The following is a 16686-nucleotide window of genomic DNA, read 5'->3' as shown; positions in this document are numbered from 1 at the left end:
TGTGTGTGTGTGTGTGTGTGTGTGTGTGTGTGTGTGTGTGTGTGTGTTTATTAGTGATAACAGACGGAGAGCACAGGTACAGACTGTCCTGTTCAAACCACCTGCCAGTCCTCACGGCAGCCCTCACCATAGCCACCATTGCCTATACTCAGGAGACACATACACACACACACACACATACATGCATACACAGCCTATGGAAAGAACAAGACATGTTACAGGTGTGAAGACAGGAAGGGCAGAGATTTATTTCCCATGTGGGGATGTTCCCTCTGGAATCAGCAGTCTCTCTATGTATGTGTTGTGAGCCTTGGAGGGTGACGCCAACCTGAAAACAACCACAGCGAGCTGGTGGATTCCCAAGGTTTTAATTGGAAACGTGCGAAACTAAATGGAAGGGTTCCCTCTTCTTTTCAGTTATCACAGACGAACCTTTGTGTCGGTTCAAAACGTATGATTCAAGGATTGAATATTTCATGATTTTGAGCTTATACTATGTACTTGCATAGCATTGATACATTGATAATGGGAGCATCTACCATCAAATTGTTAGGTCCATGATTTCAAACAGCGGTAGACAAAGACATGCTTCTCATTTCTGGCCTGTGGCTGGCGATTTGGACTTTTTATCAGCTGTAGCTAACTAGATAATTAAGCTAGCTCCATGATTTGGTTGAAAATATTGTGTTTCCAGGTGACTCCTTTTGAAACTAGATACCCTTAAAAGGGTTTTAAATGTGTTACGTGACCTAAAGCTGGATGGCCGGCTGTTATGCACTTATGCTAGTTGCGGTGTGTTTGTAGGAGGGAAGGAAGCAGACTCCACCAGTCAGCTAATGAGAGGCTTATCTCAGCAGTTCACGTCGGTTGAGTCACACTAATACACTTAATGTACGTTATTTGACCTACACTGGTAGATTACACCTTGTTCAGACTTATTTTGCACCAATGAGGCACGTGTTGAACCTCATCTTGTCTGTCTGATTGGCTCTCAGCAGACTGACCACTTGCACATACCACCACACACACACACACACACACACACACACACACACACATATATAAGAGGGTGTGACCAGAGTAAAAATTAGACCACAGGGATCTAGGTCAGAGATGTGAGTCATCGCCTCCTTGCTTCATCCTCCCCCTTTCCTCCTTCCTCCCACACCCACCGTCATCATCCTTCCCCGATTCCCTCTTCTTCTTTCCTCCCTTACTCCATCCCCGTTTATTCATCCGGCTCCCCCCCCCCCCCTCTATCAGGGAAATCTTCATTCACAAAGTGGAGGGAGGCAGCGCAACTGGCTGTTACTGGTGAATGCGATTGGTCTGCTCGGTGGCCGGGTTTCCACCAATGGGGAATGCTGCCAGCCATGGAGCTCTGAGTGCACTTAGTATGTAGAATAAAACAGAATCAGGGTTTTCCCTCTTCGTCCAACTTTTACACAAAGTAGACTGTAATGTGAATCGGTAAAATTTGAAAATTGTACACTCTCTGTTAGATGATCAAATTAGCACAGATATCAAGAAGGTGTTCGGGTCCCGATGACCTAATGTTCTGTTTCAACTTGGCTGCGGAAAGGTGTTGCGTTGCATTACTTTGAAATCTGGACTCAACATACAAATAAACAGAACAACAAGTGTTATGGAGGCTGTAGCTTAACAAGTTGGAGGTTTTTTTTTTCACGCGTTGGCAGAGGCTCTCGCTCTGCTGAGTGCCTCCTGGTTCAACGTTTTGTCTTTGCAATGCTATAAAATCAGGACATTTTCACTGCCTTTTGCCACACTGCTTTTCACTCTAAATATCATCAGGCAGAAAGTACGTTTTTAGTTTTTACTTTTAAACAGAAAACTCTTTCTTTTCTTGTTTTGCTCCCAGGAAGCGTGCCTGTACCTGTTAAAGAACTACGACTGGTGTTTGGACCCTCCATCGCAGGACCTTGAGTACAAATGGCTGCCTGTGTCTCGCCCGGCCAACCCCCCCACCATCTCCTTCACCCGACTCGATCGTACCAGATCTGATGGTAGCGACACCAGCTAGGGATGCACAGTATGTTTAGTGATGTAGCTGCTGATAAGTTGGGGGGGGGGGCAAAGAAATACATATAAGCACTAAAAACTAGCTCGAGGCCCCCCCCCGCTGCATATGATAGAGTAATCATCCTGGGAAAGCCGAGGAGTGTGCTGGTTTCACTCTGTGTTGCTCTGCCAGATATTCAGCAGCTTTGCTTGAGGAATCTGCAACAAAACACGAACTAAATGACTCATAATCGTTCTCCTATTGCTGAATCTGACACTGCTAGACAGCATTTTTTTTGGTCAGTTTTTTTTAATTTTTTTTTTTAAATGAGTCATTTATGAAAAAGATTCACCAGATCCGGAACATGGAACTCATTTCCCAACTGAATCTGTCTCATACATCAGATACTGCTTATAGGTTGAATAGAGATACACCTTCCCTTTTCCCGTGGTGGAGTTTACTGTGAACAGAAATTGAAATTTCCTCCAAAACTACAGCCCTTGTTTGGTAGAAATTGCATTCCCCCCTACTCCGCAGTATCAATATTTAAACCACATAAATCCAAGGGAACACACACACACATGTGCACACACGTACGCAGAGGTGAGCCTTCAAATTCAATACCTAACTGCAAACCTGCCTCCCCTCCCCCCCTTCCACCACCTAGCAACCACCACAGCAACAGTTCGTCATACCGACACTGACTTTAGTATGCAAGTCTCACACACACACACACACACACACACACACACACACACACACACACTAAACTGGTTATTTTTGAAAGCAGTTGGCAGTGATACACGCACCATCTGAGTCACATGTAAATGTTGCCAGAAGGCGTTTGAGATCGCGCGTCCACATTTTAAATAACCTTCGTAACCTGAATGATTTCTAGCACATGAATCATAAACCAAGCTAGAGTTGTTCTCTGTCTATCACATGAAACATGAAAAAAATAAAATGGTTTTAAATTTGTATTTGTTAATATTGAAGTGACACATTATATTATTATATTATTATATATATTACATTATATTACATTACATATTGTTTGCATTTGTCTGGCATAGTCATGTAAGTGCATAATTGTTAAATTACTTTTTTTATGTTGTGTAATTGTTTGATGTATGGGTTAGTGTCAAACTTCTTTTAATGTTAGTTAGTATTTTATCTCCACTATAATACCACATTGTTCTTTTATTAATCTGTGTGCTATATTTTTTGTAAAAAATGTGACATTTGGAGTATTTCACTGTTTCTGTATCCTGTCAAATCTACAGGTGAAATACAGGTGTCATTTTGAATGCTATTTGTTTCCAATTTGTTTTTCCGGGCTTCCCAAATAGATCTCAGGGGTCATCGGATGATTCAAAGAATAAGGACAAAATAAATAAAAAAATGTAACAATTATTTCTTTATTTAATTTATCTAAAATTATTTGTAAGAGCTTGATACTTTTTCCCTCTGAAAGTCCTTCTCGTGTCTTTCTAAAAGCAAAAAGTACCTTTCTGGTTGAACTGCTTATAGCTCATGTGCATATCCTGTGATGACGGAGTAGATTCATTTTAGATGTCACAAAAAGTTTGAAGCAGCTAAAATAAAACAGTAAGATGTTCTCTAATTGCTTTCACCCACATCACATCTAAAGGAGAAGACTGAAACACATATTGTGATACTATTCTCAAGGAAAACCCAGTTTATGTCTAATAAAATAGCATACAAATAGACAGTAAAAAGCAGACAGAAAATTACGTTTCACAGTTACAGTTAAGTTACATATATAAACATGTAGCAATATTAATGCTTTATTACAGATTTCGTTTAACTTATCCCAGCAACAATAATATGTCCAATGTGAGCTTGAACATGTTCAGCTGCAGTGTGAATAAGGCCTCGAGTGTGTAACTCGTATGAAACGTGAGCTATGCCGTTAATGCTGCCCGCCGTCCCTGTAATCTGCTATCGGCATGTGTCTCAGAAAGATGCTTTTGTCCTTCGCAACAAACCTACTTTGTTCTCTTCGCTGCTCTCTCTCTCACACACCAAACTATACTCCCTCCTATACACAATGAATTATGCTGCAGACGGGCATGTTTCTTACTTGTCTCACTCAGCCGTTGTCTCTGTTTCCCCCCTCACACACACACACACACACACACACACGCAGACATACATCACACAAGATCAGGCAGAAAATGGGGCTCTTGTGAACAGAGTGGTATGACTCACTGCTCTCCCTGCACTTGTCCGTTAGCTTGTCCGGTACTCACAGCAAAGCACGACAGGCGACAGACGATTTACAGTCACAAGTGATGTCATAGTATTGGTTTCTGTGTTATAGTTTAGTGTGATTTATCAGCTATTTGAATCATCAAATACCAAAAAATCATACTACATTCGATTAATGATGAAATATCGTGGTCGACATCAGGTGGAGTTAAGTGAAGCTCCTCTCACAAGTAGCGGAAGTTGATTGGATTCGGACACGTCGACTGTTGTAGGGATTTAACCTGAGACCTTTAGGTCACTCGATGAATAGATCAGCATTTCACACGGCATATGTCTTGCATTCCAGGCTCAACCAGGCTATCTGTGTGCCCGCTTGTGGGCCACCCCTTCACATTTCAACACTTTTAGAAGTCAGCTAACCACACGCGCCCACCGCAAACAATGGCCGAGTGGATTTCTTCTGGTGAATGTAATGTCAATGAATTTCAAGAATGTGATGAGCAGAGGCGGCATATGCTCTCTTTCATACATGTAGATTTCAATAAGATGCAGTTCATTTAGGTTCGTTTGTCCCTTTATGCTTCACACAAAAACAGAAGAGAATATGCCACGGTCGAGAAAGAAGGATGGGTTGAGGAGTTTTACAGCCTGTAGTCTGGTGTCGGTAGATACTTCTCAGTGTTTCCTACAGGATTTTTGTGAGACTGTGGTTGGTGGACCTCAGTCCCTCTGGGGATTTGTACATTTTAAAGTCTGCTCACAAACCTGGCCTCATCGGTATCCCCGATGCTCGGTGTATGGCAAAGATGTTCTGGGCTACAGGATCCTTCAACCAACACAGCTCACATTGTTTGTCATGCACATGTTTGATGAAGGAATATATTATAATTTATAGAGAATTAGAAAAATGCAATACACTAAAGGTGGGGTCATTTTCCATCCAGGATGGTGAGAAAAGGGAAGTAGTGTCGGAGGTAGGACAGTGTGTCCAGATGGCGGAACAAAGCCTGGGGTCAGTTTTAATGAGCAGAGCTAATTACCACATGACTGTCCTATCTCTCCACTCCCAGTGGACTGTTGGCCTTTAACAGGGTATACAACAGGAAGTAAAGGCAGGAAAAACCCACTGCCTACCCCTGCCACATGCACACACATAAGAGTCACTGTAAACAAAGTGTGTTACATGCACCCAGCACATTTTTATGGGCACAGTTGACTGACAGCCAACTTCTTGTGATAGTGTACACAAGCACATTCTGACTCAAATTAATCTGAAAAAATGTATTATTTTGCACCAAAGTTCTTAATTAAATGAAAATAAACTCTAAAAAATACTCAGGTCTTTTCATTTGTTAAGTATTACATTCACTCAAGAGTATGCAAAACCATGTGGTTATTTCATATAGACTTTATTTATTTATTGAATTACCAGAAAATGCATTATATCGTGCTATATATATATATTTATTTTAGAGATATGAGGTTTCCTTTATTGTGGTAGCAGATTTTGGTCATATAGGCCAGCCCCACGTAACCGGTAGGCTCTAACCCCACAAATCATATGGTTAGTTTGTGATATGCTCCTTGGTAATGTTAGAGCGGAAAAACATTCGGAAGGGGTTTAGTGAGCTGTCTTTTTAGCCCTTCTTATGCATAGTTTCCTAGTTTTAGAATGAAATGCATTTTTACACAGATGCAAAACAAACACATCACACGCTTTGTGGACAGTCAGCACAGTAATAAAATTTAAACAAACGGTATAATTGTTACAAAATTGTATACAAAACTATGCAGCCTCATCTTTGTCTCACCTGGTAATCTTATTCTCATTGTTTTGATGTCTACAAGTGTTTCTCCATCAGTCAAATTCCTGCAGCAAACCTCCCGCCCACACAGAGACACACTCGCACAAACACACAAGCATGTGTCCGTCAAAGCAGCACACACACACACACACACACACACACACACACAGTCCTTGCTGCTTACTACTGTGTTTGTCTGTGCTCAGACAAGCAGGAAGGAAAAGCCATTAGTCACTGAGGTGCCATCAAGCACAGTTTAATTGTCTCATTTATCTTCCCTGTGCTGCTGAACTCCGCGCTGCCGCTCAGTTTCACCAGGCAGCCCTCAGGAGCAGAGCACTCTGTCAAATATAAGTATGTCATGATTTGTGGCAGCAATTGGTCCTATATAGTTCTGATGTGAGCGTCTCTGGCAGAAGTTGAGAAGTGGTGAGCTAGTTGACCTGTAGCATCAGCTGAGTTTCAGGTCGCCCACGTAGAATATGAATGAACTTCCGGGGCCTTGTTGAGGAAGTTGATGGATGTGCACACGCAGCTTATAGTCATGTCATGTCCTCAGTCGACAGCACTGACATCAGGCAGTCAATGCCTTCATGTTAGAATTCAGCAATTTGAAATTTGAACTTCTATGATTATGACATTGTTGTTTCAGTCAGTAGGGCCCTCATTTATTTCTTTAGAATAAGAAGGGCTGCGATACTTTGAGCTAAATGCTAACGTCAGGATGCTGACATGCTCACACTGACAATGTTAACATGCAGATGTTTAGCAGGTTCAATGTTTACCATGCCATCTTAGTTTAGCATGTTAGCATGCTAACTTTAGCTATTTAGCACTAAACACAAAGAACAGCGGAGGCTGATGGGAATGTCATTCGTTTTGTCAGTCATAAACCAATGTATTGAACAAATTTAAATGTTGACCTGATGATGGCACTAAATGGAAAGTCAGGGGATCCCGTATTCATCCTATGGGGAGCATGAATGTCTATACCAAATTTATTGGCAATCCATCCAGTATTTGTTGAGATATTTCAGTCTGGACTTGGTGGTGGACAGACTGACCTATAGCCACGCTGCTAGCATGGCTTACAGAAAAAAAACACACATCATTGCTAATTTGTTATTGAAAATACTATAAATCTCTCCATAATCCTTTTGAAAAATGAGTTGATGGTGAACAACTATAAAACTAAATATGAAAGAAAATCTCTTATGTTCTTAATCTAGAATACTAATGTATTACTTTAAGCACTCAAATGCATTAATTAGATGCAGTAAACCCACAGAAACCATTTAAACTAAATAGTACAAATGTAACTGCTACTTTTAGACCTCTTTAAAGTGTTTGCATAGACATGATCTGGACCCAGATGCTTCTGATACTGAAATACCTCGGCTTACTACGCATGAAGACTATTTCAGGACTAGCTTCCCATCCTCTTGTGACTCTCATTGTAATTTCAAAATTACAATCAAGTGTCGTTCCATGATGTTGCAGTTGTAATGTGAGCGATGGAGAGGTAACACGGGAGTCGGCTGAGTGGTTGGGAGTACAGTTGAGTAAAAGAATCCTCCCTCTCTAATTGACATCCTCTCTTTTAAACACTTTAAACCACTTGTCCTCTTCGGTCTCTCCTATGGCTCCCCTCCGTCTGTCCCCCTCTCCTCTCTTCGGGACTGCAGTCGTTAATTTCAACATCACGGAACAACACTTGACCTGTTTTTAGCTGCCGGGGTAATGACCCCGTCTCCGGTGACGTCCGCATGGGAGGAAGAAGAGGAGGTGAAGTAGGATGAGAAAGGCAGAGGGATGGAATAAATGAGAGGAGAGGAAAACAGGTGTGTAGGGGAGGGGAAGACAATGAAAGGTTTAGCTGGAATCTGAACATTTTTCAAGCAGAGTCACTAACAGCTATTAATATCTGCTGTTCCTCAGATTATTTAAATTTGACCTATTTTTTTATTGTCATGAACATTGGCAAAGTAGTATATATTTTGAGTCGCTGCCATGATGTTGTAAATACTCACCAGCCCACCAAATGTGTATTAACTCACCTTGAAAATAGTCCCTAATAAATGCACTACAGTGCCCGGCTGTTTTAGGAATTGATTAAGTATTTTTTTTAAATGTAAGTATATTTGCATGAACTCTTTTTAAAGATACGTCTTCAGTAGCATCAAAGTCAATTTGCAAACTGTTAAGATGGGGTTTCAAAGGTAAATGAGCCTTTCCACTGCACTATTTAAATATCAAACTTCCCCCTACCTGTAGATTTGTCAATATGTAATTTTATATTAGGTATCGTGTTGTCAAAGTTATTATTTGACCAGTTTGTTCCTGGTTTAAATCAAACTTTTGTTATGTTTATTATTTTGTGAAAACTTCAAAACATGTTTGAAGAAAATGAACGTATAAAAAATTGTTTTGTCATCCGTATTGACACCAGTATCAAATTATTTTGATCGTAACATAACGCTAGTGTTGGGAACTGACTTCTTTCATTTCGAATATACGACACATATTATATGCTTTTTAATTTGTGTTCAATGTTAGACAAACTGGGCAACTAACTTCCACTCCCTGGATTAAATTGTTTGAGAAATATCATGAATCTTGGTCAGGCTCCATCGTGCACACACATTGAGCAAGCAGCTAGGCAGCCCGGGGCAATGTTCAGACTGCATTCTTACCCTCAATCTGTGCTGTTTGCTTGGTGTTACAGAGCTCTGTGAAAAGTATGTTTATCCTCAGCTGTTGGGAAAGCATGGCTTCCCCAACACGCTCAGATATAGAGACAACAATAGCAGGCCTGTTTCTTCCACAGCTTTAGCCGTGCTCACACAGTTTGAGTGGTCAGGCCACTTTTCTAATAGTCCCGTTTTCACTCCTGACCATCATTTTACACAGAGTGAACGTAGCTGTTCGTTCAGTTAAGTAAAAATCCCAAATGGTAGTCAAGCTGAATATTTCAGGTTGAAGATAGTCACACGTTATTTCAGATATAGTGTTTTATGATAGAATTCAGACGAAGATTTTGGAAACAGGTGAAAGCCATGCGTATTCTTGAGTTTATTGCAGTATTTGCCTTGAGTTATTTAAGTCAGCCAATGTATGTGGAATGGATAATTATATGAATGCAGGATATGTACAGTCGATATTTGGCCATAGACTCTGACCTCGTCTAATGCTACTAGCAGTAGTGGTAGTTGCCAGCGGCAGCTGAGTTTGCAGGTGAGCCGCTGGCAACGCAGAGCATAAGAAATGTCGGAGCATTTAAGACTTAGAGGAGACTTATCACGAAAAACTCAAACTCAAAACCTTTTTCAGTGCTTTTGCACATACATATGGGTATCTACGTAGGGTGCCTACGTACCCACACACTGGGAAATGAGACAACTCCGTCATTTTCTTTGTGGGCTGCCTGGATCAGAAAAATATGTGATTCAACAAACCATTTGGCTTCCCTTCCTATGTCACTTGCAGGCTCATTAGAATCAGGGCTGAGGCGATTCATCGGCATTATCAACGTCATCGCTCACAAAAATTCCGCTGTTTGCATAGTTATGTCGGCGTGTCTTAAGAAGGGCTGTTGCCCGGTGAAAGCATGCATTCCCCCGGAGAACAGACTGCAGCTAAACAAACCTTGCCCACTGCTGTTATGGTGACGTAAAGTTAAGTCATGCATCCAGAGATGAGTGTAAATCCTGCTGTCTATTGAGCAAAATGGAAATAATTCATGGAGTATAGGATGGGGATTAATTGTTGTAAGCGTCCTAAACAATAATTCAGTTACAGCCAAGTGTAAAAGCAACTTTTTCTAAATTCTAGTCAGCCCTCTGACTTGTAAGAGTGTTTTCTTAATTCAGTGCTACATCACTGTGTCTTCCATGCTTTTCCTCAGAACTCGTCCCAGTGGGGAGGAGAGTGTCTGTGCACAAGTAGAGACAATGACAGCAGTTAGAACATGAGGACTTACGGCGAAACTCTCAAAAAGAAAAACACATTTCCTCAGAAACTGAAGAATCGGCTCAGTGTTTGGCTGCGACTGGTGGAATAAGTAGGAGTTGGACTGTGAGTTCCAGTACTTTCTAGTGTTATATCTTCCTCCTGGGGTTTGGATGAAATAAAGTACACTGCCCACAATAGTGCCTTCTTGAATGTTATTAACAAGGTGAAATTCAAGTGCAATGGAGATGGGTGATATTCCCAGCAGGAGAGCACAATCGAGACACAAGGCCCAAAAATATTATCAAGTGTTTCCTGGCAACCACAAGTTTCAGTGCACATTAAAGCACAATGCTGAGGCAAATGCATGACAGGCTTAAAGGCTTAATTCATGGGAAACATTTTGACGAAAGAGGCATTTCCCCTGCAGCTAGAATGGGAGCTGGTTAGTGGGACATATCTGATATGGAAAATAAAATGAAATCACTCAAACTGTCTTTGGTTCCCAGGATTTGGGTCGCCCTGAATACGTATAATTTTGGAAGTTCCTGCAGCCTGACCCTTCTGTGAAGTTGCTCTTTACTGGTTGGGGTATTTATAGACAGCATGAGCAAAGGGCAGGGGCAGCATTGCTTGCAGCACAAACAGACAAACGGGCATCCATGGCACAGTCAATGTGGATAATGCGGTGTGCTTAAAAAGTAAATGTGACTTGACCCTCACATCTGAAATCTGATTATATTTAGGGGTCTGATTGGAAGGTAGAATAGCAGAGGAGACAGCGTACAATTCGATTAAACAGAAGGAGATTGTGATTGTCAGACGTTGTGACGTTGCTGTGACCTGTGACAGCAGAGAGCAGTCTGACCTTCACATCGTGAGGAACATGTACAGTATGCTCTCTCACAGCAAGTAGTTATTTATCCATCTCTATGTCCACATCTTCTGAGCCAAGCATACAAAATGTATTTATTTCTACATTACAAATGTCAAAATATGAAATTATCATTCATATGCGCAGAAACACGCACCTAGATATACACACATACAAGCATATAAAAACAGAAAAATACAGCAAACCATATTGACAATATGTATATATAGATCTCAGTCGATTTCTGTGTTTATCTTTCATCCTGAAGAAGGCGGTATATGTGCTGAGATGTAAAAATACAATGCTTGCATCGGTCACGACTGCACGGCTCTCACCTCCGTCTTATTCTCAGAATTTTTCGATCTTAGGGAGCAGCCCACATAGATGGAAATATTCATTGTTCAAAGGAAAATCAACATTATTCTCTATTTGGTTATAGGGTGTGTTGGTGATAAATACTGCTTTGATATACATCATTCCCTGGAAGTCAGAAGTCATATTACACAATAAATGAACCAAAGGCTTTCCTTTGAAGAAGTACCGACCGTATCTGATGTAGCGTAATAATATTTGATGTATTTGTTTTATCTTTAGCTTCTATGTCTACAGTATCAAACGCTCACTGCCCATAGGCTTGTGTTATTGCTCTTTCGAAACTGTAGTCTCTTTCACAACATTTACAGTGAATTACTAAAAAAATATCCAATTTCAAAACCTCCATAAAACCTTCTCACGGTATATGCAGCACCAGCATGCTAAAATACCCATTTGTGTGCCAAAATACGGCTAAATGCGCTGACCAATTTGCTAGGCAGGATTTTAGCTAGTGCCCCAAGCCTGGCAGCTAATTCCACCACCGATAGATAGATACAGTATATTAAATAGGCCCTATTTAATATAGGCTACGCTGATATGTTTTTGTGAGCTCTTTTGCCATCTTTGGAAATAATACTATAAAAAATTGTATTTGAAAAAAAATTTGTTATATCATGTCCACCCACATTGTGTCTGTGGACAGCATCTGGCATGTTAGTTCTGTTAGCAGGCTATTGTTAGCAGGTTCACACATGACTGTGAGTTGGTTTTCCTTCAGGCAACATTACACAACACTGCGTTTGCTTTTCAGACAGTATATGTAGTTTAATAAAGAAATCAATCAGAGACATTTTATTGCAGGTCCTCTGGTTTCTACTGGAATCTATTCATTTCAATGGAGCGTTTTAATGTTACTGGTCCGTAGCTGTTTCCCAACCAGTAGCATTTATCTTTCATTTCCAGTTCCTCTGCTTGCATTCTGTTGCCATATATGAGAGGGTTATGTAAGAAGTTGAATGGCAAAATATGTAGCAAAAGCATGTAAATGGTTGTTTGGTCCAGGGTCCTCCATGAGGCTCCGCAAGGTTGAAAGTGAAAGTTTGATAACAATCTACCTCTAACTTCTTCCTCTTGACTTCTCTGTTGCATAGTCTTACAGACAGCAGGAAGCACGCAGGAAGAGAGAGAGCTTTCGAAATATTGCAACACACAGGACATACTGTAATATGATTCAGCTGCGTTGTTCTGTGGCACATTGTGAGAACACCTCGAGCCCCGAGTTTGATTTTGAGCCTCTCAAGGGGGGGGGGGGGGGGGGGGGATGTATCAGTTGTGTGTTGTGTAACTCAAGTCATGTTGGCTGTGTAGCAATTGGGCAATTGACTCATGGATATACACTGATAAACACACACACACACACACACAGTCACACAGAGGAAATTCAATCACTTAAATGTGACCGTGTCACATTAACAAGGACACTCCGCTTCCTCTCGTCCCTCCCCCATTCATCTCTCCTTCCCCCTCCTCCCCTTGTCCATTCCATCTCTGGTCAGCTGCCCTACATGTCGTTCTCTGGGAAAACGAACAGAAAAATATCACATGAGACGCAGGTCAACACGAGTTCAGTATGGTTTGTGCATGTTTTCAATTTGAGAGTACAATGTATATAGATGTACATTTTGCTCACAAACTGCAGGAGAAAGGAACATAAGAGTGTTTGTGTACAGATGCGGAAAGGGTTACAATGGCAGTCTGTTTCCTGTCTTTTATCCACGTGTCTGTGCTGCTCAGAATGCCACATGTCAGTAAACAGACACACACACACATACACACACACACACACAAGTTGTGCTTTAGTTCTTCCTGCTTTTGACCTGTGGATAATCCTCCTCACAGTCTTGATTCATAGGCATTCCATCACAAACACACAGAGAGGAGCTGAGACACTTTTTTTCTTATAAAGGAAAACAAACATGAAGCTTGGGTTATAGAAGAGGTCACTAAGAATTAGTAGTTGCCACCAAATAGCAAAAAATACCAAAATACGTCTTTCTCTCTTCCCCACATCTACGCACAGACACATTTACCCCAGACAGCTTTTTACATGTATAGTAGACGTGTGTTCATACACATACGTCAGGGCACTGAATTATATTGACACAAACAACTCATTGTGTCAGTTATTTTATCTTTTTTCCTACTTTATAGTCTTTTTTTGGGGGTGTATTTGTTTTGTCTTGTCCAGTAATTTACAAATGTACAATTTTTTTAATCAACCTCTTAAATTATATTAATTAGTTTATAATTTATCTGACAAAAATAAATTGTAAAAGTGTATTGGTGCTGAATCTAATCATTTTGTACCACTCAAAAAATGTCAAAAATTCCTACATTTAGGTAAACTGTGACACGTCTTGACAGTACTGACCTTTGAGGGAACAGAGAACTGGAGAGTCCAAAATGAAGAAAGATGTTGCACCATCTACTTTTATTTAACCTTCTCTGTCTGAGCATGAACAGGAATGATTTGACAGCTGGGAGGCAGGAGTCGATGGCACAACAGTGGTCACTATGTCACTAAGCTTCTCCAACTACACATTTTGTGAAAACGCACGGATGAATTTTGCTGTGTGTGTGTCTGTTGTAAACGGGCCATAGCAACATCAACATTAGCCGTAAGTGATGCAAAACTCTTCTCGGATCTGTTTCATGTCATCACATCTTCCTAATATGATGCCTGCTTGTAGCTTCAACTTTTTCTTTGGCATCACCGCTGTCTGTACACCCCTCAGCACCAGCCTGTGGATATTACCCAGATGGCCACATATAAAAACACATGCGGTCTGGACTCTGTGCCCAAGCTGTGAGACAGTATTTATGATAGGACGGTACTTTAAAAACCTGAGCTTCCTCCAGGCTATGATCATGAACTTCTTTTCTAATCTTATTTACTAAAACAAAATAGCTTCTTAGTTTGAAAACGCACTTTGAATGTTGTAGGTTGTAAAAGGACTGTTTGGCTGGACACACGTCCCTGGGTTCCAGATGTTTAAGTGAAATATGAATAGGTTTGAATATGAGCTCACTGTTTCACCCTGTGCTACTTTGACTATTCAAAACACACACAGGTATTTGAATGAGGATCAAGTCTATTTTGTGGGTGTGTGAGAGAGAAATTACAGAAACACCTGGAAAAATTCTGTGTTCACAGACAAACAAAAAAAAATAGGGACGAGACACACTAACGTCATTAAACACTCACGGTGACGTCATCAAACATGCAATATTGTTGACGAAAAAGTCTAAAATGTGTTTAAAAATCTCTCTTTATACTCGTCCCCTTTCACTTTATCTCCTCCTCGCACTGTTATACTCTCACTCTATCAAACACACACACACCGCACGCTGCGGTGGAGGTGTACCGTCTCTGTCCTGGTCTCAGTCCTCAGTCCTGATGGTTGTGCTGCTATAATGCATAAAGTTGTCAGGTTTGGGTGGTCGATTTTTTTCTTTCTTTCTTCTGTTTTCAAAGTTTATAGTCAGAACAACCGAGTTATCATTGTAAATGTTCACTGCATTGAATTTCCTAGTTAAATAAAGGTTACATTTAAAAAGAATTGATTTCCTGCCAACTGAGGCTCCCTTTGGGGTCAGGGGTTGTCAAACAGCGCAGTGTTATAGCACATAAGGCTGAGGAGGAAGTAAGCAACCTAATGACCAAATAAGAAACCCACGATTCCCATTCACAATAACCGGTGGGAGGAAAGAGGCAATAAGGCACGTGCCTGTGTGTGTGCCGACAGAGTGTCTGCAGCATTGGGTTCACTAGATTAGCATGTGAGGTCCAGACAAGAAGGGATTCAATGCAATGACCTTGCATGTGTGTGTGTGTATGTGTGAGTGTGCTCAGTAAGTTGGTCCATTGAAATGGGGATAAGCAGCTGGTGACCTGTTTTATTACTCATTAACCAACAGAGTCTCCACAAACAGCTCTGGACAAACATGACATTAACTCATAAAATATATCCCAAAAAGCATTGGCATCACATGTATTTATCCAATACATCAATCCGGGTTCATAGGAATATCTACATGTATGTAAAGTCAGTTTAATGTTTAATACCCCTGGATTTTAAAATCAGAAACAAGTTAAACAATTTGTCAGCAATGACAATTTCACTCTTACATAAATTATGGATCCGCTCTTAACAGAGTAACAACCCCCCCACACCACTCACTCAACTCTCGCTGCCTCTATCCTTTGCCCTCCTTCTCTCTATACTTTTTTTCAGTTTACCCCCCCCTCTGTTTCCTAACAGCATCTCTTTCATCATTTGAATCATAGTTACTCTTATTTTCCCCCTTTCACACTCATAACTCTGTCTCTCCGTCATCCTTCTCTCTCTGCCTCTGTCGACACACTCACACAGACGCATGACAAACGACACTAACTCATTCATGTAAATGTTTGCGGCACTCAGTCAAGGCTTAACCATTGGATTATAGGATTAGAGAGTGGGGCAGATCTAGAACGTACACACATGAAACACACAAACACACTCACACAAGTTTGAGTGTGTGCTGTTTCTCATGGTGTGTTGCTGTTTTAATTATCCTGCCTTGTGGAATTTGTACTCGATGTATGCAGGGTTTCCATACTGAAACAACAGCACTATTATTGACTACTATTCATTACATATGTACATACAATAAAAAAAATGACAACATTAAGAGAGAAGACGATGACGTGTGCAAAGCTCAAATACAAAATACCCTCCCTCTCTCTCTCCCCCCCCTCCACCAAGTTGATGAATGACAGCATGCGGGCGAGGGATGTGAGGGGATGAATGGATGGACAGGGGAGAGCCGGGGGATGGAGGGATGACATCAGTGCAGAGTCTGTTTCCAGCCAATCCCCTCGCAGCCCCCCCGGACTGTCTCCGCCCTCCTACACCTCTCCCTTGTTGCTACGGCAGCAGCACCATCCCGCCAGTGCGAAGCATTGTTTAGGGTTGGTAGTAATGCGGCGTGGTGTGTGTGTGTGTGTGTGTGTGTTTATATGGGACACTAGAGGCTGCAATCCAGCACAAGTAATCACCTCTTCTTTCTTACTCGATCATCCATCACTCACCGTCCCTCCTCCCTTTCCCTCGTCGTCCTTCATCTCCACATCATCCCTGTTGTGCCTGTCGCTGTCTCGTCTTCCTCTCAACATTCAAGGTCCTTTCATTCATGGTTTATTTTTGCTGCAGTGCTTGTGTCAACTGCTCGCACTTCATGCTCACGCGCAGCAAACTTGATACACACGCCGAATACATGTCATACTATATTTTTCTGCACAGAGTCACTTTTGTTGGATGTACTGAACACAATGCGATCCAGAGGCATGCAAATCCACAGACATATGACAAATGAAAAAGAAAATCTGAACAAATGAGTTGACTAACAAGGAAGGCAGGTGTTTCCTCACAGGGGGGGGGGGGGGGGGG

At 41.3% G+C, this 16686-nt stretch overlaps 1 protein-coding gene across 1 annotated transcript in view; it reads left to right on the top strand.

Moving 5' to 3' along the window:
* Positions 1-3427, top strand: part of LOC116388228 (uncharacterized) — a 22916-nt gene extending 19489 nt beyond the window's left edge. The window contains exon 10 of the mRNA XM_031855913.1: positions 1880-3427. Within this exon, the coding sequence (XP_031711773.1) occupies positions 1880-2041 (162 nt within the window). The 3' untranslated portion in view covers positions 2042-3427. The remainder of the gene's footprint in view (positions 1-1879) is intronic.
* Positions 3428-16686: the final 13259 nt, after the last annotated feature.

Source organism: Anarrhichthys ocellatus, unplaced genomic scaffold (genome assembly GCF_004355925.1).
Source record: "Anarrhichthys ocellatus isolate YVR2014 unplaced genomic scaffold, GSC_Weel_1.0 scaffold16, whole genome shotgun sequence".
In the NCBI taxonomy this organism is placed as follows: Eukaryota; Metazoa; Chordata; class Actinopteri; order Perciformes; family Anarhichadidae; genus Anarrhichthys; species Anarrhichthys ocellatus.
The sequence above is the reverse complement of the archived record's forward strand: the minus strand, read 5'-3'. Positions and strand labels throughout refer to the sequence as shown.